General features: G+C 42.7%; 1 protein-coding gene across 1 annotated transcript; it reads left to right on the top strand.

The window, feature by feature from the left end:
* The first annotated feature begins 776 nt into the window (after nucleotides 1-776).
* On the top strand, nucleotides 777-23,553 carry LOC116401351 (cyclin-dependent kinase 16-like). Its single transcript, XM_031879705.1, has 10 exons — nucleotides 777-1,315; nucleotides 3,205-3,360; nucleotides 4,185-4,303; nucleotides 7,363-7,491; nucleotides 7,623-7,679; nucleotides 7,780-7,894; nucleotides 12,858-12,952; nucleotides 13,040-13,102; nucleotides 14,554-14,677; nucleotides 23,278-23,553. The coding sequence occupies exons 1-10, from the start codon at nucleotides 1,192-1,194 to the stop codon at nucleotides 23,523-23,525; spliced, it is 1,230 nt and encodes a 409-aa protein (XP_031735565.1). The 5' UTR covers nucleotides 777-1,191; the 3' UTR covers nucleotides 23,526-23,553.
* The last annotated feature ends 746 nt before the right edge of the window (nucleotides 23,554-24,299 follow it).

Below are 24,299 nucleotides of genomic sequence, written 5' to 3'. Positions count from 1 at the left end.
TATATATATATATATATATGTATATATATATATATATATATATATATGTATATATATATATATATGTATGTATATGTATATATATATGTATGTATATGTATATATATATGTATGTATATGTATATATATATATATATGTATATATGTATGTATATATATATGTAACTTAAACTATTGTCCATGAGTTAAACTATTGTCCACTTGTTACACTATTGTCTACAACTTAAACTATTGTCCATGAGTTAAACTATTGTCTACAACTTAAACTATTGTCTACAACTTAAACTTTATTAGGCCCGTTCAAGGTGAGCCAGTCCTGATCAGAATCGAACACAATGCATGATGGGTAGATTTGTGTCCGTCTTCACCCCGACTTGCTCTGACGTCATGAACAATGACCTTACGAGATCGAGGCGGCCGCAGTTTTAGTGCCAGGTGACCCAATGCATGATGTGAAACGGCTGGCTTTCTCCAGATCAAAGAGCTGATTGGCTCTTAGATTTGACAACAAACACCACCTCTTTCTGGAAAATCCTGTCTTTCTTAATCTAAAAACATATTTTGTGTGGTTGATGATAATAATAATAATAATAATAATAATAATAATAATAATAGTAAAAGCACAACACACATGGAACATACAGAGAACCCACAGAACACAGAGAACAAACTAGGAAGACACAGGAAACAGATAACACACGGAACACAGAGACAACAAACAGAATACACACAGACAAAATACTGAAGACATAGAACACACACATAACATGCAGGACACATAGAACACACACGCAACATAGAGATAACACACATAGAACACAAGTGGTTTAAGAGTCAAATCAGCAGTCTCCTAAGCTCTGATCAGAAACCTTCACAACTTTCCTTCTCTTCATTGCGAAGTTCTATTTATCTACTAGAAGATGTTTTTTTTCTGCACTTTACTGAAAAGATTGTCCAGATAGATTAAAATGGACATTTGTCTAAAAGCCAGGTGCCAAGCTGTTTGTGTTCTGTAGCTCTGTGGATGTCTTCATTGATGGTGATGATGATGATGATGATCAGTTGAAGACAATCAATGACACTCCAGGTGTTTCCTCTCTGACCTCACGGTTCACTTTATCAGCATATTCCATATTACCCTGTGTTTACCTGCCCAGGTGTGGTCTCCAGGCTGGCTGCACCGCCCCCCTCATGGAGAGGATGAGAAAGATCAAACGGCAGCTGTCATTCACCCTGGGGAGGGGAGGGGCCGGGGGAAGGGACAGGACGCTGAGTGACACCATCAACCAGGAAGTGACATCACACAGTGACTCAGGTAACTCACACACACACATGACGTCTGTTTCTCGCTCCATGTCGAAGGAAATTCTTCTTTTTCTGAAATCCATCAACTGGATCCTCGAACTGGATCCTTGAACTGGATCCATCCACTGGATCCATCCACTGGATCCTTCCACTGGATCCTTCCACTGGATCCTTCCACTGGATCCATCAACTGGATCGGATCCATCAAATGGATCCAGCCCAACTTTGATAGACTTGTAGTTGACTAACAGTGTTTTTCTTCTCAGTCAGTTTCCTGCAACAAAGACGTAAAGCAAAAGTTCAACTGGGACAGTTTCTCTTATAAACTTCCTGGTTTTCACCTGATGACATAATCAGTTTTTTAATGACATCTGTTAGAGAAAGTTGTAGTCTGTAGTAAATTGTGGGATACTGACCCCTAAAGTCTTTTCCTAACCATTTTTCCTTGACTACAATGCAAAACCTCATGAAGTCAAGGAAAGGTTTTAGGAGACGAAAGAATCCGACTACGTTTTCACTAAACTAAGTAATTATGGGATGTTACTAACATCGATCTGCCTCGGTGGAACTACAAAGATGGTGGACTACAGAAAGGAAACAATCATGTTAGCCCATTAGTTCATATCAGTACTCCTATCTAAGAAGAGATACTACAACTCCTCTAGTAACAGACTGAAGTACTCAGTGTACTAAGAATAGATACTACAACTCTAGTAACAGACTGAAGTACTCAGTGTACTAAGAAGAGATACTATACTGTAGTATTTGTGATGTAGCAGCACAGGTGATCCAGAATCAGAACCAGAACCAGCAGGTGTGATGTTGAATCAGGTGGTCTAGTTCTGGTTCTGACCGTGAGGTCACCGGTTTCATTCCTGAACCAGTGATGTGTAGGGTTTGGTATCGAAAAGCGGTGCCAATATGAAATACTTTTTTTACACTACTCTGATGACTCCGTCCTGGCAGCAGGACTCGGTCCTCCGCTCCTCACTCATAGTATTATTACAACGGGGTACTTAGCGCTGCTGCTCATAAGCACAACATCCACAGGCACGCGAAAGCTTCTTCTTCTTCTTCTTTGAGGTGTAGTGGCGGTTGGCAAACGACGAATTGGCGCATTACCGCCACCAACTGGTAAAATAAAATAAGTCATGAGACGTGTCGTATTTTGCCAGAGAAGGCAAATATGCTCATATTTCTGCAAAATAATTGCTGAAGTTTGAAGCTGTAGTGTGTGTACAGAGTGTGTGTGTGTTTTGTATTTATTTATAATTATTTAAGTATACTGTAAACTGTTAACAGTTAATATATTGTTCATAGTTTGAAGTTAAAAAGCTTTAAGCTGTAGTTTCAAGCCAAGTGTTTTGTATTTATTTATATTTATAGTATACTTTAAACAGTTAATATATTGTTCAAGAAGAAAAAAGTATCGGTTCAGGCACCGTTTAGGCACCGGTATCGTTTTAAAGGTATCGTTTTAGCACCAGTATCGGAAAAAAACAAAACGATACCCATCCCTAGTGATGTGTGATGTTTACAGTGACATCACAGACTCCTCCCTCTGATCTGATTAGTTGGTTGGATTTATGACTTTTATTGGTCATCTGTTGGAACTAAGAATCGATCAGTTCATCAATCTGCTGCTGTGATGACACGTTACTTTATTTATTTGTGTTCTTTTTCTCCACTAAATCAACTCCTCTTCATCATCCCTCCATCTCCTCTTAATCATCCCTCCATCTCCTCTTCATCATCCCTCCATCTCCCCTCCATCTCCTCTTCATCATCCCTCCATCGCCTCTTCATCATACCCCCATCTCCTCTTCATCATACCCCCATCTCCTCTTCATCATCCCCTCTTCATCATCCCTCCATCTCCTCTTCATCATCATTTGTCAGAGGTGGTGTCTCTTCGTGGTTCTTCTGGAGGTTTGAAGGTTCGAGGTTCGTCTTCATCAGTTCAGTCTCTTCTTCAGTCGTACAGCAGCTCGCTGAAGAAACCTGGAGGTCTCGGACGAAGCCTGAGCTCCTACCTGAACCACACGGCTCGACTGGGTAATAGTACTACACACACATGTACAAATACTGCACTACCTGAACCACATGGCTCGACTGGGTACTAATACATGTACAAATACTGCTCCTACCTGAACCACATGGCTCGCCTTGTCAGGCCGAGGGGCAGATCCGGGACTCAATCGCAGATAAGACACAAGAGACGAGGTGAAGTTCAAAACTCAGGAATCTTTACTTGAAAAAAGGTCAAAATAGTAATAGTACTACAAATACATGTACAAATACTGCACTACCTGAACCACACGGCTCGACTGGGTACTAATACTACAAATACATGTACAAATACTGCACTACCTGAACCACACGGCTCGACTGGGTACTAATACTACAAATACATGTAGAAATACTGTACACATTGTGTGTATAATGATGCCTCTCACAGTTTGTTTTAAATCCACTTCATCAGAAACTTTTACGGTGCGTTTGTTTTTGAGCCGTAATTTTTCCATTTACACCTTTCAATTGTAAAAATATGAGTCAACTAATATCTGAAATCAAATACAGTCAATATTTCATAAAAAGTCAATGGTGAAGTATTTTCCTATTGAAAGGCGCTCACACACACTCAGGTGTTCTGTGGAGTTATTGATGCACCGAGCTCTTTTAGAAACAGATAACAAAGATAGAGAAGTAAAAGCTGGTGACTGAACTCTAGTCACTTTAAACTAGAATGTTATATGTCTCTATTTATTGTATCTCACCTATTTAACCAACATTTACACCAATTACTGGAGACACACATTTCTGTACTGCTTTCACATACTGTGTTCATGTTCTCTGTGTTCATGTTTGTGTACTTTCAGAGATCGTCCATGAGGATGTAAAGATGAGTTCAGATGGAGAAAGTGATCCGGCTTCTTCTTCAGTCAACGTTCAGAGTCCAGTTAGAGTGAGACTGAGAAACAAGAAGATCTCAACTGAGGTACACCTGTACGCACACCTGTACACACACAACCCACACTTACTTTGATTGAACAGTAACTTTAAGCAATAGCTAAATAAACTAAATAAAAATACACTCTTGCACATAAAAACGTCTCTAAACTAAGTTGAAATTAACAAAAGTATTTTGTCTCCACAATTCATTATTACAATAGTACAGTAACTTTATTGATTCAGAACTTAATATAACCTTTAGAACTTCTCCAGCTGTGTTCAGATCTCTCCACAGATGTTCAGTTGGACCCAGATCTTGACTCATTGCTGACCACTTTTTTCTTTTGAACCATTCCTGGGAACTTGTTGATGTGTTTCTTGTTGTTGTCCTGCATTCCTTCAGATGTGATTGAGCCAAATACCGTCGGGCGTCTCTGTCTCAGCAGATTGTCCTCCTTGGTGTCCCACCCTTTCATTGAGTTGATAGACAGATGTTGGGAAACAGTTGTTTCTTGTGTCTGAAGGTCAGCTTGAATCTGTTTTGCAGATTCGCTGCAATCTTTGGGTAACTTTTCTTCTGGGTCCTCTTCCAGTGATGTTGGCTCCATTGCATGGGCCTTAAACCTCTTGATGATATCGTGCACGGTGGTCAAAGGAGCGTCAAGTTCTCTGGAGATGGACTTTTCACCTTGAGACAAGGTGAAAAGTCTGACCCTCCAGAATATTCTCTGCTTACTCTGTGTGGTGTGGCTGTCTCAAAGGAAGCTTATCTTATGTCCTTACTCTCCAGTTGTTTTTCTTTCTTCTTCTCAGTGTTTCCCAGATTGTCCACTGTCTCTGTTTTGACTGAGATGCTGCTTTTCTCACCATCGTTCTCTATGCTGATATTGCCTTTTCTGCATTAACAGTCTTTTCAACACTTGAGTACAGCTTTTACCTGCTGAAGGACTACCTTCCTCCTGCTACAGGAGTTGATCCTGGAATTCAGAAAGTCATCTCAAGTCCTGCTTTATTGCACTTTAATTCTTCCATCAGAGAGGCAGTCCCATGGCACTTTTGTAATACAGGCAGATGTTTGCAGGAACTGACCATCCTCTTGGCCTTTTCACCTTGAGTTATGTGGACCACAACAATCTGAACTGTGGACTCGGTGGTTTCCTGGCATTCAGCAAAGAGCCGCTGGTCTTGCATTGACCGAGTCTGAGAACGGGAGTCTGTGTGACCTGTATCTGCTGCCAAATCAGATCTGCTGCCCTGCCTTCTGCTCAGACGTATCAATGGAGTCGTTCTCGAAGAAGTATAATACCTCTGCAAAATGACACTCTCAAAGATTTCCCGCTCAACTTTGGGAGAATGTATTTGCTAAAACGGTCTGAATTTGAGTGTGTTTTCCCTCGTTGGAATCAGGACACCTCCTGCATGAGCTTTTTCTTCCACATCACATCATCTGTGTCCATAAGAAGTTCAGGACTCATAGTCCTGCCTTTAGTTCGACCTTTAGCTCTGCCTTTAGTCCTGAACTCTGGCTTTAGACTCTGAACTCTGTCTTTAGACTCTGAACTCTGTCTTTGGACTCTGAACTCTGTCTTTAGACTCTGAACTCTGTCTTTGGTCTCTGAACTCTGTCTTTAGACTCTGAACTCTGTCTTTGGTCTCTGAACTCTGTCTTTAGACCTGCACTCTGTCTTTAAACTTGACCAGCTGGGGCTCAAGACCTCGCTGTGTAACTGGCTGCTGGACCTCCTCAGTGAGAGGCCACAAGCAGTACGTGTCGGCAACAACACCTCGAGCAGCATCACACTGAGCACAGGGGCCCCTCAAGGCTGTGTGCTCAGTCCACTGCTCTTCACCTTGCTGACACACGACTGCACAACAACCTACAGCACCAATCACATGGTCAAATTTGCAGACGACACAACTCTGGTTGGTCTCATCACCAACGTCGATGAGACCCACTATAGGAAGGAGGTCAGCCTTCTAACCACGTGGTGCAGAGACAGCAACCTCCTTCTGAATAACAGCAAGACGAAGGAGATTGTTGTTGACTTCCGGAGAGGCCACACTCAACACCCACCACTGACCATCAATGGTGCTGATATAGAGAGAGTGAGCAGCACCAAATTCCTGGGGGTGGACATCAGTGAGGACCTCTCGTGGACAGCCAACACAGCATCACTGGCAAAGAAAGCCTAGAGGCGCCTCTACTTTCTCCGCAAACTGAAGAAGGCAAGAACACCCCCACCCATCATGTGCACTTTTTACAGAGGCACCATTGAGAGCATCCTGACAAACTGTATCACTGTGTGGAGCGGAAGCTGCACTGACTACAACAGGAAAGCCCTGCAGCGCATAGTGAACACAGCTGGAAGGATCATTGGTGCCTCACTCCCCCCACTCCCCTCCCTGCAGGACATATACGACACCCGCCTCACCCGCAAAGTGACCATGATTGTGCGCGACTCCAGCCACCCCTCGCACAGTCTCTTCAGCCTCCTGCCCTCTGGGAGAAGATACTGGAGCCTCTGTGCTCGCACCACCAGACTCTCAAACAGCTTTGTCCACCAGGCTGTTAGGAAGCTGAACTCTCTCCCTCCTCTCTTTTAAGACTCTATGTCCGACTGCTGCTAAATACAGATTGATAGTTTTTTTCTTATTATACGTATATATGTTGTCTAAATGTTTTTTTTTTTAAAATCTATTGCACTGTATTCACTTTATATGTTTATATGTTGGACTGGAGAGAAACGTCTTTTCAACTCCTCTGTATGTTCGGTACATATTGTGGAATTGACAATAAAGCAAACTTTGAACTTTGAACTTTAGACTTTGAACTCTGTCTTTAGACTCTGAACTCTGTCTTTGGACTCTGAACTCTGTCTTTAGACTCTGAACTCTGTATTTGGACTCTGAACTCTGTCTTTAGTGTCTGAACTCTGTCTTTAGTGTCTGAACTCTGTCTTTGGACTCTGAACTCTGTCTTTGGACTCTGAACTCTGTCTTTAGAGTCTGAACTCTGTCTTTAGAGTCTGAACTCTGTCTTTGGACTCTGTTTGGTTCCTGTTGATGTCCCTGACTCCATTAATGTGCTGCTTTTTTGTGTTTTAGGACATTAACAAACGTCTGTCATTACCGGCCGACATTCGCCTTCCAGACGGTTATCTGGAGAAGTTTAATCTGATTGGTCCAGCTCTGTTTGAGCAGCCAATTAGCAGAAGGCTGCGTAGAGTGTCTCTGGTACGTCTACCTGCTTTTATTGTCCTGTTTCTATTGTATTCTAATATTAGTATTTGGTGTCTTCATGCAGATCATATTAACATTATCTTGTCTGTCTGTCTTTGTCTCTGTCTGTCCCTTTGTGTCTGCAGTCAGAGATTGGTTTTGGGAAACTGGAGACGTACATCAAACTGGACAAACTAGGAGAGGTGAGGACTCATGATTGTATGTATTGTGTTGATGTGAGCAGACCAACCTGTCTCTACCTGTCTCTCTCACCTGTTTCTCTCTCTCCCTGTCTTTCTGCAGGGGACATATGCTACAGTGTATAAAGGTCGCAGTAAACTGACCGAGAACCTCGTGGCCTTGAAGGAGATTCGATTAGAACATGAAGAAGGAGCTCCATGTACTGCTATCAGAGAAGGTAGTACTTATGTATACTAAAGAAGTAAGACTACACTACAATAATCTACTACAATGCTAGTGCTACAGTTAAGCCTACTACCATTACAGTATATTGTGACACACACAGTATATGATTCGATCAGTATCACTTTTAGTACTGATACTGCATTAACAGTGATACTGATAGTATCAGTGGTAGTACTGATACTGCATTAACAGTGATACAAGCAAGAGACACACTATGTGATCCCGACTCATTCCTGTCGACACATGATGGATGTAGCAGTGTAGTGCCCAGGATTTATAAAGAGGTGAAGAACCGCGTCTAAACATGCACCCCCCCCCACACACACCTCAGAGAGAGGAGCCCTGACGTGAGATGTTAGACGACTAGACCACCGAGTCAAATGTTACGATAACGTCACATCACGAGAGCCGTACAGGCTGTACCATGGAGGAGTTACTGAAAACTGAACTTGGAGGAATTGCACATAAACGAGAAGAACACAAATATAGTGACAGATCAACTTTACTTAATGCACTTTATTTCATATGTTTATCATCTACATGGAAGTTAAGAGTGATCAGTGACACAAAGGGTACAGTATGTCATTTATTGTATAATGAAGTTGTGCTTAGTGCATTTTAGTAAAAAAGTGTTCCGTGACACAATGAGAATACAATATGCACTTTATTCTTTAATCTTTCAGTTCAGTGTGTTCTCGGTGAGTGACTTTGTGAAATACAAATACCTTTTGAATTAGTTTTGATGCAATTTGTCCGCTGAGTTAACAATATGTCATGTAGGTATTAGACTATCCAGGTGGTACACGGCAAGCTGTATTTAAAATTATAAAAGTATTCCAAGATATTGCAATATGCATTGTATCGTATCGCAATATATCGGCCCAGTATTAATGTGTGCGTATTAATGTGTGCATAATAATCTGTGCGTAATAATGCGTGCGTAATGAGTGGTGGTCCGTTAGGGCCTTCAAGGCCTTCTCTGCTGGTCTAAACAGAATCACAAAGTTATACCTATTTTATAATCTAATAATGTTTCTTAAATACACTACATGTATTATAATTTATAAAAATATTGTTCCCATTATCTTATGTTCTCATTGCACAGCTACTGTCTTCCTCAGTTTCTCTGCTTCCAGTGCAGCTTGTTTTAAGTAGAGCTTTTATCCAATCAGATTTCACCTCTGTGTCTCTAGGTAAGAAGAGAGGCCCGAGGCCTGCAGACTCACAAGTGCATCCATGTGCAGCTTAAGTGAATGGGGACGATATTGTTGATTGTCATAGTGTTCAACCAATCAGATCTTTAGTTTGACATATTGGGCGTATTCTTTGACGTGTCAGAGCCTGCTAGCTGGCCTACAACTACGTCAGCATTAAGTGCAGCTCAGTTTCCATGTGCAGCTCTGCAGTGAGGTGCAGCGTGTGCTGTGAGTCAGTTGTGAAAGTAAAATCATAAGACGGACTCCAATAGAGAAGAATGGGTCGCGGCTTGTCATTAAGGGGTGATGGTGGACCCCGCAGCCAGACAGACCAGTTGAGAACCACTGTCCTACATGAGCGCAGAAAACATTATATTTACCTCAATTTAAGCTTCTGCATTTTCAAACATATTGTTCGGTAAGCCTCATACCGAAACGGTTTAATACGAAGGCGTATATAGTTACAGTCCTAGAAACGAATAATAGCTGTGGCGCCATCATGAGGTTATAAGGTGGTATTTCAGCTGCAGGACAGCAGTGAAGGCCTAGGTATAAAATATACGGCCCGCCACTGGTGCCATAATGCGTGCGTAATAATGCATGCGTAATAATGCGTGCGTAATAATGGGTGCGTAAAAATGCGTGCGTAATAAAGAGTGCGTCTTAATACGTGCGTATTAATGCGTGTTTATTATTGCGTGCGTAATAATGCGTGCGTAATGATGCTGCGTAATGATGCGTGTGTAAAAATGCGTGCGTAATAATGTGTGCGTAATGATGCGTGCAGAAAAATGTGTGTGGAATAATGCGTGCGTAATAATGAGTGCGTCTTAATGCATGCGTATTAATGCGTGTGTATTGTAACGTGCGACGGCCGCCGCACACTTTCTAAAAATTATTTCTTAATTTAATTTAAAAAAAAATTATTATTAAAAAAAATTAAACATTTTATTTTTTATTTTGTAATTTATCAAAAAAATAAAAAGCAATGAATAAATAGGAGGCCTTTTGTTTGAAACGAACAAAAGTGAAACGAGGATCCCTCAGTAGTGTGTGCGTGAACTGAGAGAACCTTGCCGGCGACGGGCAGACCCGAGCTGCCGCCGGGGTGACCACGGATCCACGGGACTCGTGCCCCAATGTCCGGTCGCCCCCTGTGAGTGCCCCTGATGCAGCAAGGGACTGCGAGAAGGGGGAGAGAGGCAGAGGTTCAGTTCTCCCTCTATATGACTCACTCACCTGACCTGAGGGAGAGTGGCCCCCGCGCACTTCTCCCTAATTTGCATCGATAGCCTCCGCTTAAGAGAAACTTATACCGGTAGCCAATTGCACCAAATAGTAATAAATCACCAACAAAAGCACAATCGATAGCTCGTTTGCTCTCTTTTCCGAATCGCCAAACATTGATATACTAAATATTATAATCTGTCGCTCGAATAGCCGTCGGTTTTACAAAATCTTTAATGTATTTCCCTACTCAGAGCCTAACAGTTATAAAGCTCTTTCAAACTCACGGTCGTTCTTTGGGACCGGTTTGAAGTGGGTCTTCCCCGAGACTCTCTTAACTATAGAAACGGATGTTAGTATGTATAGGTGTGTGTGCATAAAGTATGCATCAGTCGTGTGCCGTAATGGAGGTCCTTCAACTTAACACAGGGGCTGGGAGATCATCCCCCTTAGAGGAGACCTCTTTACTCAGAGTTGCCAAAATAGACGTAGAAAAAGAGTCGGTCGAAAAAAGTTAAAATGTTACTTATTTACAGTATTTCTGTCCAATTCAAAGTATATTCTTTTGGTCCAAATACCGAGAAAAATCGATTAACAAAAAGAATATAGAAAATATCGAAAAAGAATTTAAAAAACCCTGTACTCAGTGAGCAAGCTGTTTTCAAATGTCCGGAGATTTGTAAGAATTTAAAGTTTAACCCCACGCAGGTACAGACCTGGTGGACTTCTCCTCAACTACCGCCTCGATCCTTTAAAATCGAGAATATTTATACTCTCACAACACCGGGGGAAAGTTCCAAACCCCCCCCGCTTTCTTGCTGCCTCTGTGGGTCATGACATGGGCATGGTAACCCCCCTTAAATTTAGTCATACATTGATGAACATATTGTTCTCTAACACAATGACATCTACTGGTACTGAGGACGTATGACACACCTTGCTCACAGGTTGATAATAATATTCAGATACATATACATCAGCGTATGTTCCAACAGGTTACAGGGATACAGGATAATCCAAACAATACATGATATAAAACATAATACACCTTTTTGCCCAGCATAAGATTAATAGCAGGGTATTCTCATATATATGTACGCTAAATTGCGCCTATGTCCTTAAGGGATCCAATGCCTAAACTAAGGCTGTAGGAGACCCTAACCGAAGCTTAAAGTAAACATAAAAGATAATAAGTAAAACATGTGTGTGCAAGTATGTGGTCATCTTTCTAGGCCAAGGGTGAATGTGTTGACAAGCGTCCAGGGCTAAATGCAGAATGCAAACATCTGTGTAAGGCTGTGAAAACATCACGTCACCTTCATCTGTCCCCCTGAAAGTGGGTCACAAATCTGGGTCACGAAAGTAGGTCATAATCGCCAATCACCTGGTCACCTGGACAGCCCCTTCAAGCCCCGCGAATGTGTGTGTGTGTGTGTGTATGTGTGTTGTGTAGCGTGAGCGGCTCCTGCCCCGTTTCTAGGCGGGGAAGTAGTTCGCACCTAACACGGTGGTTACTCCGTCGGCTGTCCCACCTGCGAGGATATGCGTTCCTCCTTGAGGTCTCAGAACAATACCTTCGGCCTTTTATCTCACCCCGTAGCTAAATAGTTAGGCTCCTCTGCATGTTTCAGTCGTCACATCTTATCGCACGGTTAACGGACAGGGGAAGAGGGGTACATTGTTTTAAAGGACCAGAACACTGTTTTGGTTTCAGTCACTTACTAAATGTAAGGCTGTGTTTTTATTTCTGGTTTTCACACAAGATTCACATACAACAATTTCAATTCAATGAAACAGTTACAGTGGCTACAAGAACTAATTGTAGCATTCCTCTCTGTCAGCCTTCGCTGATTTTGTAATGAGGTATTCCTCAGTCAGCTCTCTGACATTCCCATTCTCTAGTTGGGGTGGGGAGAAGCCCCAATCTCACAGTTTTTCTGCTGCTTTTTATGCTGCTCTAAGGCTGGCACCTCCTTCATTTCATGTGTCACTCACACATGAGTCCTCTCTCTAGAGCTGACACAGAATGTAACTGGTGGTAACTGGTTTGATCCTGCTAGAACCAGAAGCACTGTAAGGCTCAAGTGACTATTTTAAACAAAGTGTCTAACTCTAAACAGTTTATATGTTAAATCACAGCTATCATAAAATAAAACAAGTTATATTATGATGGTTATAAAAAGTGTAAACATGCTATATGTTGTGCTGGTTATACTTTGAAATCAAAAGGGTTACAGGTTATAATAGCTATGCTTTTATGCTTTCATAATTTTTCTACGATCTTTCTACAGTGTGTGTGTATGTTATCTTATCTGCACGTCTGTGCAGGCGCCATCATACCAGAGACACAGAGCCCTGTGTCTCCCTCGGTTACATTTTTGTTTTTCTAAATTTTTTATTCGTTGTTTTGCTGAGCAGCAGTACGGTGCTTGTTAACACCTAATAACCAGGGCATTCCGTGTAGAGGGCATTCACAATTTCGCAAAACACTCCAACATATCTAACAGTATTAATGTGTGTGTTCTCCCTCAGTGTCTCTCTTGAAGGATCTGAAACATGCCAACATCGTCACGCTTCATGACATCATCCACACACAGAAGTCCCTCACACTGGTGTTTGAGTATCTGGTGAGACGCACACACACACGCACGCATGCACACACATCTTTTTATTTGGTGTATTGAGCCTTTAATCCTGTTTCTTGTGTGTTTCAGGACAAAGATCTGAAACAGTATCTGGACGACTGTGGAAACATCATCAATGTTCACAACATCAAAGTGAGAAAACTTTGAATGTACCTGTCAGTACTACTAGTTTACAAATGACATAATACTGACTGACATGGTATCAATGATGCTGATATGAGTTTTATGTGTGTTTGGATCTGGTAGAAGCAGGTTTGGTTATAAACAAATATTACAGATAATTGTTTTATGAGTAGTAATAATAATAATCTTTATTTATATAGCGCATATCATACAGGCTATGTAGCTCAAAGACCATCCTTTTACAGATAAAATAAATAAAAGTTGTAGGAAGAAAGCATGCATTTTGCACTTACATTTTAAGTTTAATTTAATAAATTTCAACAGGAAAACATTTTACATTTAAAATGACAAAAAAATAAGAAATAAAAAATTTTTTAGACAAAAATGTTTGAATACATAAACGATTATTTAGAAGACAGTTGTGTAACTTTATGGGTCGACAAAGTGCTGTTAAAAAAGAAAAACTTAGCAAAATAGATATGTTTATAAATGATGCTTGAAAATGTCAACAGAGGTTTGCCTCTAATATCTTTGGGTAGACTGTTCCATAGTTTTGGAGCATAAGTATTAAGTAACTAGTTTTTTAGGCCTCTGCTCGAAAATTGCATACCCATACTAAAAAGAGTATATCTCTGCAACCACAAAGTCTATTTGAATAATTTTGGTGTTATAATAAAGGTAACACTTGTGAGATTTCTTCAGATGTGTAAATATCAGTATACTGGTTATACTATAACTGGTTATACTATACTATATGTTACTGGTTAAGAGTAAATTAAGATGGCACACAGCACAAATTGAAACGTTTCAGGTTCGCCTGAAAAAAAAAGCAATTATAGGATTATTATTTCTTTGGAATGATGCAGCTGCAGGTCTAAAACCTCTCCCAAATCATAGCACAATATGTGAACAGTCTCTCTGCAAAGTTTGACTTTGATAAAGTGAAGCAGAACAAAATTAGAGAGGTTTTAGTACAGACAGTTCAGGCAAGGATTTTCTCATATACCAAACTATATACTTCACTTGTATATCACTAATAGTGTTCAATACATCCAAATACAGCAGTTTTGACTTTATTTTGAAAGCCAGAATCCTCTCTGAACCCTCTCTGTGTCTCTCTGCGTACTGGAGTTTTTCTCGATGTCAGCCCCCTGTGAGTACATAGGGCTCTATCTCAGCAACCCATTGGTCGATTTCAGTGACTGACACCTCATTTGAAGCGTTAGAGCCAATAGAATTTAGCTATACCGACCAAAATGAGATTGACAGCACTGTTAGCCAATCAGAATCAGCAGCCCTTGACCCGGATTTATTTGATCTTAAACTGTTTAAAACTCTACCTGTAATTCTTTGTATTGGTTTTTGTGTCCTCAGCTTTTTCATTTCCATTTTTGTATCCATGTTATGCAAGTCTACCAGTAACTTGCCCCCAGTCAGTACACTGCTGTTTGTCTCCTCAGCTCTTCCTTTTCCAGTTGTTGCGAGGTTTGTCGTATTGTCATCGGAGGAAGGTTCTCCACAGAGACCTGAAACCCCAAAACCTGCTGATCAACGAGCGAGGAGAGCTCAAACTAGCAGACTTTGGTGAGTCCACTGCTTCTGTTTACTGCTGGTGTTAGCAGACACATTAACATAGACAGTGTGTGTGTAAAAACAGATGTTAATTTAAATTAGTATTTTAGATAATTTTAGAAAAATAATTTCGACATGTTACATTTATATTTGCAAAAGTGATTTATAAATATCTTTAATGTAAAATATCAGTACATTCATTTTTACTGGAAAAAAAAATAACAATTACAGATATCTCTAGATGAATTTCTTTTTTTTTAAAGATCCAGTTTTTTCATTTGTCTGACAAATTTCGACTGACTGGCCCATACCTACTGACTGACTGGCCCATACCTACTGACTGACTGGCCCATACCTACTGACTGACTGGCCCATACCTACTGACTGACTGGACCATACCTTCTGACTGACTGGACCATACCTTCTGACTGACTGGCCCATACCTACTGACTGACTGGACCATACCTACTGACTGACTGGCCCATACCATACCTTCTGACTCACTGGCCCATACCATACCTTCTGACTCACTGGCCCCATACCTACCGACTGAGGGGGCCCATACCTACCCACTTACTGGCCCATACCTATTGACAGCTGGTCACTACGATTACTTTGAGCAGCATGCCAGCATGAATCAAATATAATAAATAATTTGTTTCAATATAATTCCTCCATTTACCATAGTGGTCTGAATAAGTTGCTAATTTTGTTGCTTGTTACTTAAAAAATTAAAGTCACTAAGAGAGTCTGAAGAGTCGCTAAATCTACACTGATTACTATATCAATATGGGATATATCAGCCATGCTACCATATTAATCATTGATAAATTAATTATCCTCCCTATCAAGTTAATTGGGGCAGTGTGATTCAGTGAAAGTTGCATGCCGGAGTAAAATGATTCGGAAACACTGTCAGATTTGATTCATGATTTTTAATCAGGATGAAAAAGTCTTACAGCGTGCTACTCAGCTGGCATCTTGCATGTTCAACATTTCTTCCTGTGATTTGCGGCGGTATTGTTTGTAGCAGGTCTGCAGATCACGGTAATATGTGGGCGTTCAAGTATGGACCATCAGTGGAGAGAGTTCTACTGTTTACTGGTGACCTCCTTCACTTCTGAATCTCTGGAACAAAGGGTAATGCGCCAAAAGAGCTACACCAAGGCTGCTAGCTGGCATCACAGGGAAACTGAAACAACCAACAAGTTAAGTAGAAATTGAGCAGGAATGCCAGCAACCATCACCTGGGAATGGAGACAACAAACAGGCGGGATGGAGAGTGAGGGAGGCAGGGTGGAATTAGGAGGAGACTGCGGCAACGGATATCAAGACCAGCACTACCTGCTATGATATATATCCACACAACAGATTGTAAGCTGTTGAACAAGGAATGGAAATACACTGGACAAATGTTACATGAACCTCACCAATGCCTATCAATCCAGGAGCCAATCACCAATATCCAACTTTGACCACACTGTGGTTGTTACGGCTGTTTGTGTTTCCTGTGCTCTTGGCCCCTCTCCATCTCTAGCAGTGGCGGGCATTGTGTTTTATACTTGGGCCTTCAGTGCTATCCTACTACAGTTGAACCACCTAATAACCTCACTATGACGCAGCATAACGGGATGCTTTGTCATTAACGGATAATGCATATAGTCAAAATCAATGTAATTAACACAATGACAAGAACAAACTCAGAAGAACCAGTCATATATTTATATGACAACAACGCAGGTAGAATAACATAAAACCCAAATAAAACTACACCTCTGCACATTCCAGCAAAACTGCAGCGCTAAAACACGCATTCATCCACACATTGAAGAGCACCATTCAAATATTATTCACATCAGAGGGAACAATATTAACCATATCATAAAAACGACACCATAGCCAAATGACCACAGTAGTAACTCTACTGCAGAGGTAAAACAAAAGCAGTTCACTTACCAAAGCTGCTGTTCACTTAAAGACAAAATCTATCCTCGTTTCTTTGAGTACAAAGAGTTTAATACTGCGGTTGTACAGAACATCGATTCAGTTCCAGTAAGAGGTCTTTCTTGATTCATGGACGCCAGTGATGACAGTCGAGCCTCCCCAGTTGTATTTCTTGAATACGTTTTAATGCGTTTGAGGCAGTGGTGGGCCGTCAGGGCCTGCAAAGCTTTCTCTGCTGGCCTAAACAGAATCACAAAGTTATAGCTATTTCATAATTTAATAATTTTTCTTAAATACACGACATGTATTATAATTTATAAAAATATTTTTCCCATTATCTTATTTTCTCATTGCACAGCTACCGTCTTTCTCAGTTGCTCTGCTTCCAGTGCAGCTTGTTTTAAGTAGAGCTTTCATCCAATCAGATTTCACCTCTGTGTCTCTAGGTAAGAAAAGAGGCCCGAGGCCTGCAGACTCACAAGTGAATCCATGTGTACTTTAAGTGAATGGGGACCATATTGTTGATTGTCATAGTGTTCAACCAATCAGATCTTTAGTTTGACATGTTGGGCGTATTCTTTGACGTGCCAGAGCCTGCTAGCTGGCCTAGCCATAGGTGATTGGTCAGTGGGCTAGCCTGACATGTTGGGCGGTGACAATCCCAATATCTGCTGCCTCTGTCAAGCGGACATTTTCAGCCCACAAACGCATTAAAACCTATTCAAGAAATACAACTGGGGAGGCTCGACTGTCTAAACTGGCGTCCATGAATGGAGAAGGACTTCTTACTGGAACTAAAACGCACGGATGTACTGAACAACCGTGGGATTAAAGTCTTTATTAACAAAGAAAGGAGGAGCAGCAGCTAAATAGTGAACAGCAGCTCTGGTAAGTCAACTGCTTTTGTTTGTACATCTGTAGTAGCTTAAAGATGCTTGTTTACATATTATTATTTCTACAACTTTTATGAAGATGGATTTTTGGTTTGGTTTAATATGTGATGGGAACCATTGTTACATCCAATGTTGCTCTGGGGACATATTTAGCTGGTGCCAATGTTGGCAACTGGGCGACTTTCTCGCTAAATCTGGCGACTTTCCAAACCCTCATGGCGACTTTTCAGTCAAAAGCTACTAGCGACAAATCTAGCGACTTTTTCTGGTGTTATTAGAGTTTTCTGACGTTAAAGCACGTACCGTTCTGCACTCTCGTGAACGAGCAGCGGGTGCTGCTGTGAGCCCCTCTGCTGCCGCCCCAAATCACACAGGCGGGTACTCTCACAGAAGCCTGGCGCAGCAGTCCCAGCTGCAGTCATAGCAGAGAGGAGACACACTCCATCTATAGGTGGTGGCTTCATTTTGACACGAAACAAATAATAACCGTAGCTGTGTTTCAGCTGCAGGACAGCAGTGAAGGCCCAGGTATAAAATACACGGCCCGCCACTGGTTTGAGGGCTGGAAATGTCCGCTCGACAGAGGCAGCAGATATTGGGATTGTCACCACCAAACATGTCACGCTAGCCCACAGACCAATCAAGACGCATGTTAATGCTGACGTACTTGTAGGCCAGCTAGAAGGCACTGGCATGTCAAAGAATACGCCCAACATGTCAAACTAAACATCTGATTGGTTGAAGACTATGACAATCAACAATATCGTCTCCATTCACTTAAACTGCAAATGGATTCACTTTTTTTTTACCTAGAGACAGCATGGGGCGAAATGGGAAAATATTTTGAATACATGTAGTGTATTTATGAAAAATAATTAAATTATAAAATAGCTATAACTTCTGTCTCAGCCAGCAGAGAAGGCCTTGCTGGCCCTGACCGCCCACCACTGCTACTAGTAACCCTGCCCAGGTGTGCTGCATTGCTCAACCAGGTGCACCTGGCCTGTAAAGGAAGTGCTTTAAAGCTCCTGTGCCAGCAGCAGAAGGGTGATGTCTCCAGTGTGGCCAATGCCATTCTTGCTGCCTCTCAGCCTAGGATTTTGTATTGTCTTGTTTGTATATTTTCGTGTTAATAAATCCCATGGATTTGATTGTGTGCCTTTTGTGGATGATATGGGTAAGTGGGGGAGTGTTGTTCGCCCCATAGGACTGCCCTACGGTGGGGCCTAACAGAGACGCAAACAAGGACACTTTTGAGCTGCAAAGAAAGGAAGGAACTGAGAGGGAAACTCAAGGAGGCAAAGGATGCACCACGAGACACCTTGAGTATTCAAGGCGGGGAACCCTCCAAAAATGGGGCAGACAATGAAAAACATGACAGGTATGCCAAGTAAACACCATAAGTGACGAATGATGGGTTGGCCACTGCAAATGAACCCAAGGCCTTTTTCATCATATTGAAACCAGTGGGGGTTAGGGTTAGATGCAGGGAGGTACTGGAGTCAGTACCTGTGGGGTCTGAAGAGTCAGTGGGTGAAAACCATCTTTCAACACCTCAATGCACTCAAGTCCAGCTGCCCAGACACCAGCACCTCTATTCTACACTGAGGAGCTAGTGACACACACACACTGTCCTCACACATCAGCCTTTCTAAAAAACCATGTCCCAAGGAGTGCAAAGACTCTCGACCTGTGGTGAACTCTGTATCCTCTCTGAATTCATTATAATAAAGCCAGACATACTGCTCTCCAAAATTCATTAGTTAGAGATTGACCCTTTTCTCATCCTTTGGTACTGCTCCTCCCTCATCAACAGGCTGGTTATATGTGTACTCTTTCACTCACATTCCCAGAGCTGCGAGGCGAGGTGGTGGTACTGGCCTGCTACTCTCCCCAAAATGGAAATACACTCTTGTCTCGGTTCCTCAGTTCTCCCCGTCCTCTTTCGAATTTCATGCGGTTACTGTCACTCATCCAGTCAAGCTCACCATTGCTGTTGTGTATCGCCCACCAGGCCCTCTTGGTGAGTTCCTGGAGGAGCTCGACACATTAGTCTCGCACTTCCATGACGATGGCGCCACACTTATCCTGCTCGGCGGCTTCAACATCCAGACTGATAAGTTAAAACCTCTTCTTTCCTTCCTCTCCTCCTTCGACCTTTACCACTCCTCTTCTCCGACCCACAAGGCCGGCAACCAGCTGGATCTTATCTTCACTAGACACTGTTCTACTGCTAACCTCTCCGTCACTCCCCTTCAGCTCTCTGACCACTATTTCATGTCCTACTCCCTCTCCTCTCCCCCCTTACTTCCTCCACCTACCCACATGGTTTCTACCCATAGTCATCTCCGCTCCCTCTCCCCCGCTGATCTTTCCTCTTCTGTTACCTCTGCTCTCCCTGACCCTGAATCCTTCTCTTTCCTATCCCCTGATACTGCTACTGATCTTCTCCTATCCACCCTTTCCTCTTCTTTGGACAACCTCTGTCCCTTCACCTCCAGGCCTGCACGGCCAACTCCACCTGCCCCGCGGCTGTCGTACTGACAGACGGAGCCTAAGAGAGGCTGAGCGAAAATGGAGAAAAGGCAAACTCCCGGAGGACCTTCTTAACTTCCAATCTCTTCTTTTCACGTTTTCCTCCTCTCTATCTACTGCTAAAGCTGCTTTCTTCCACTATAAAACCCTAACCTCTGCTTCCAATCCTAAAAAACTCTTCGAAACTTTCTCTTCACTCCTCCAACCCCCACCCCCTCCTCCTACTTCTTCCCTTCTCCCTGATGATTTCGCCAACTTCTTTGACAAGAAGGTAAACTATATCAGATCCTCGTTCTCTCAGCCCCCCTGTCCCTGACCCCCCTCTCCCTCTCCAGCTCTTCCCCCTCAGCTCTCCCTCCCCTCACCACGCCCCATCTTACCCTACAGTATCTGGTTCCCCTCTCCCCTAATGAGGTCCTCAACCTTGTTACATCTAACCTCCCCACCCCGTGCTCCCTTGACCCGATCCCCTCCTCTCTTCTTCAGTCTATTGCGACTGAACTCCTTCCTTTCCTCACCCACCTCATCAACACATCTCTTGTTTCAGGATGCTTTCCCACAGCTTTGAAGACTGCCAGAGTCACCCCCCTTCTGAAGAAACCATCACTTGACCCCTCTGATGTCAAGAACTTCAGACCGGTTTCTCTTCTACCCTTTCTTTCCAAAACACTTGAACGTGCTGTCTTTAACCAACTGTCTTCCTATCTCCACCAGAACAACTTCTTGGACCCCCACCGGTCCTGGTTCAAGGTGGGTCACTCGACAGAGACAGCCCTCCTTGCGGTGACAGAGTTGCTTCACGCCGCGAGAGCTAACTACGGGGGTTCCACAAGGTTAAGTTCTGGGCCCCCTTCTCTTCTCGCTCTACACAACATCTCCGGGTTCTGTTATTTGCTCGCATGACTTCTCTTACCATTGTTATGCCGATGACACCCAGCTGGTCTTGTCGTTTCCCCCCGGTGACACTTAAGTGGAGGCACGCATCGCTGCGTGCTTGGCTGACATCTCGAAGTTGATGGCGACACACCACCTGAAGCTCAACCTGGAAAAAACCGAGCTACTGTTCCTCCCGGGGAAGGGTTGCCCGCACCGAGACCTGTCCATCACCATTGATGATACCCTGGTGACGCCAACTCGGACTGCGAGGAACCTCGGTGTGACCCTGGACGACCAACTGTCGTTCTCAGCAAACATTGCATCGGTTACACGCTCCTGCAGATTTCTGCTCTACAACATCAGGAGGATTCGCCCTTCCTCACTGACGAGACGGCGCAAGTGCTCATCCAGGCTTTTGTCATCTCCCGCCTGGACTACTACAACTCTCTACTTGCCCGAGCCTCGCCCTCAACCATCAGACCTCTGGAGCTTGTCCAGAAAGCTGCAGCTCGTCTGATCGCCTCAAGTTCTCCCACACAACTTCCCTTCTCCGTTCTCTACACTGGCTCCCTGTAAGAGCTTGCATCCAGCTTAAGACTCTGGTGCTAGCCTACAGGGCAGTGAAAGGAACAGCTCCTTCCTATCTCCAGGCCACGGTCAAGCTCTAAACCTCCCACCCCCGACCACTTCGCTCTGCTCCGTCGGTGCGATCAGTTGCCCCATCGCTCAGAGGTCCCTGCAGCCGATTGACCCGGTCACGGCTGTTTTCTGTCCTGGCCCCACAGTGGTGGAATGAACTCCCCACTGACGTCAGGACAGCAGAGTCGCTGCCCATCTTTCATCAGGCTGAAGACTCACCTCTTCAAGAAGGCCTACCCTGAGCCTTCCACTCACCACTCATTGTATTCATACTAGTTTGTTGCACTTATTCTATTCATATTAGTTTGTTTATGTACTTCTGCTCTGGTTTATGCTCTTAGATGCTTGTTTAAAAAAGGAGATGCACTTATGACTTCTGGTGACTCATACTTCTCTTGAATACCGATGTTGAATACACTCATTGTAAGTCGCTTTGGATAAAAGCGTCTGTATTGTAATGTAATACAGACACCCTCTACCCACATACAACCTCTACCCACATACAACCTCTACCCACAGACATCCTCTACCCACAGACAAACCTACAGATTACATCTACTTTTGCTTCAGTTGAGGATGAATGAACTTATAGTAAATTACTTTGGACTAAGGCAGGGGTCGGCAACCTTTTCTATCCAAAGAGCCATTTTGCCCTATGTTCCACCAAATAAAATTTGTCTGGAGCCGCAAAAGCTATTTGATATCACAGCTTATAAAGTTGTATATATAGTTATATTATATATACAAAAACTATATTTTGTTGTATTTATGAAATTATAGAACAAGAATAAAGACAATTCTTGACATTTTTTTGCAATTTTACCTGTTATAACAATATCAAACTCTTATGAAGAGGAGAGTTTGCTGCAACAGCTGAGAAATCGCTCTTTTTCGCTCATCTCCAGCGTGACACTTTTCAGCAAATGCTGTGTGCTTGTTCTGGAAGCATACAGGTAAGTCAGCATCATTGGCAGTGAAAGCAAATGAAGACGTCCATGCAGAGTTAAACTCTATTTTCCTCCGTGACTTTTCTTTTTTTGGATTTATCCATTGATAGTTTACAGAGGGGTTAGGGTTAGGGGTCTGAAAATCATGATTAGCCACCTGCAGGGAAAAGCGCTTGACAGGAGTAGAGGATTTAACTGCCTGTGGGAATAATTAACATATAAGATTCTGTTCATTCTTGCTTATAAATTATATTCTCTCTGAACATGTTTCTCTTTTTGGAGAGAGTCATGTGAGATAACTTCTTCGATTAGCGCAATTCTCCTGCTCTTCTTTCTATTTTCTCATCTCAGCCCCGTGTGTCACGTGTGTGTGTGTAAACCTTGCTCGAGTCAGGAAACTTGTCAGAATACCCATATTTGATTGGCTGAGCTGCATCACGTGATGTGATTTGCAATGCATTGGTCGGTGTTTCCTGCACCGCCGAACAAGTGCCGTAACGGCTGAATAAGAAGCGCCTGTTAAAGTTTAAACTCGGTGCCCAATATGTATAATTCCAAATTATCTATCGGTTTTTAGTTTCTGGGTCCAGATCTGGTGCGCCAGTTGGGGACCTCAGGGAGCCGCAACAGAGAGGCTAAAGAGCCGCATGCGGCTCGCGAGCCGCAGGTTGCCGACCCCTGGACTAAGGTGTCTTCATGATAGTTATATCATGTTGTGATGTTGCTGAAGTGATGTAAACACAGTGATGATGACACTAGGGCGTTGTGTGTGTTTTAGGTCTTGCACGAGCAAAATCAATCCCAACCAAGACGTACTCTAATGAGGTGGTGACGCTCTGGTACCGACCGCCAGACATCCTGTTGGGCAGCACTAACTACTCCACTCACATCGACATGTGGTCAGTACTATCACTCTATTGTAGTTTGTTTGATCCCCATAAAGTAGCTGTTCTTCCTGGGGTCCACACAGTTTACATGGGGAAAATATACAAATACAAGTTTTCTCTTTACATTGCAGTCATTTAGCAGACACCTTTATCCAAAGTGACTTACAATTCAGATTCTATCACATTCATACACGTAGGCACAGCTACGGGAGCAATTTTGGGGTTAAGTGTCTTGCTCAAGGACACATCGACATGCGACTAGCGGAGCCGGGGATCGAACCGCCGATCCTATGATTGAAGGACGGCCCTGCTCTCCACTTACCCACAGTCGCCACCCCTTTGTATCATAAGACACTAACATAACACATAGTAATGCACTTCTACTCTAAATAAAAAATAGAAATTGAAACAATTTTATTTACAGTTAGTGAATCTACCATGATCTAAGAAATAAATACCATCATTTATTATTGAATGTCCATGTAACCCTTACACACCCAAGAATGGTTATTCATTTTAAGTTATATATACTGTATAGATGTCTGTGTGTCTTTGTGAAGCACTTGGGTTACCACATACAAACATAGAGGGAACTTAGAGAGAAGACGTTTGAAATCAATTTAAACCCAGGAACTTTGATTAAACACAATCAAAAGCCAGACAATAAAAGAGGGTATTAAGGGGCATCTTAAAAACAGACTCAGCCGGTCTATTCCGGAGCCAGGAAGCTGCTACAGAAAAAGCCCTGTCTCCAGCCAACAGATCTAGTACCATTAGCGTAGCAGTGAAGAGATGAAAGCAGATTGCATAATTCTTCTCATTGGGAGAATGTAAAGACAGAAGACAAGTTGGCTCAAAACCGAACCCTGTGGAGTCCCACATGTAAAGACAGAAGAGAAGGGGTCCTAAAACT

Source organism: Anarrhichthys ocellatus, unplaced genomic scaffold (assembly GCF_004355925.1).
Source record: "Anarrhichthys ocellatus isolate YVR2014 unplaced genomic scaffold, GSC_Weel_1.0 scaffold367, whole genome shotgun sequence".
Classification (NCBI taxonomy): domain Eukaryota; kingdom Metazoa; phylum Chordata; class Actinopteri; order Perciformes; family Anarhichadidae; genus Anarrhichthys; species Anarrhichthys ocellatus.
Note: the sequence above shows the minus strand (reverse complement) of the source record. Positions and strands in the feature narration are given on the sequence as shown.

Excerpts from the sequence above, each read along its gene's own strand:
- LOC116401351 (XM_031879705.1), top strand. The coding sequence starts at position 1,192 with ATGGAGAGGATGAGAAAGATCAAACGGCAGCTGTCATTCACCCTGGGG. Across the intron at positions 1,316-3,204 it reads GACATCACACAGTGACTCAG|AGGTGGTGTCTCTTCGTGGT; the intron begins GTAACTCACACA and ends ATCATTTGTCAG. Across the intron at positions 12,953-13,039 it reads CACTGGTGTTTGAGTATCTG|GACAAAGATCTGAAACAGTA; the intron begins GTGAGACGCACA and ends TGTGTGTTTCAG.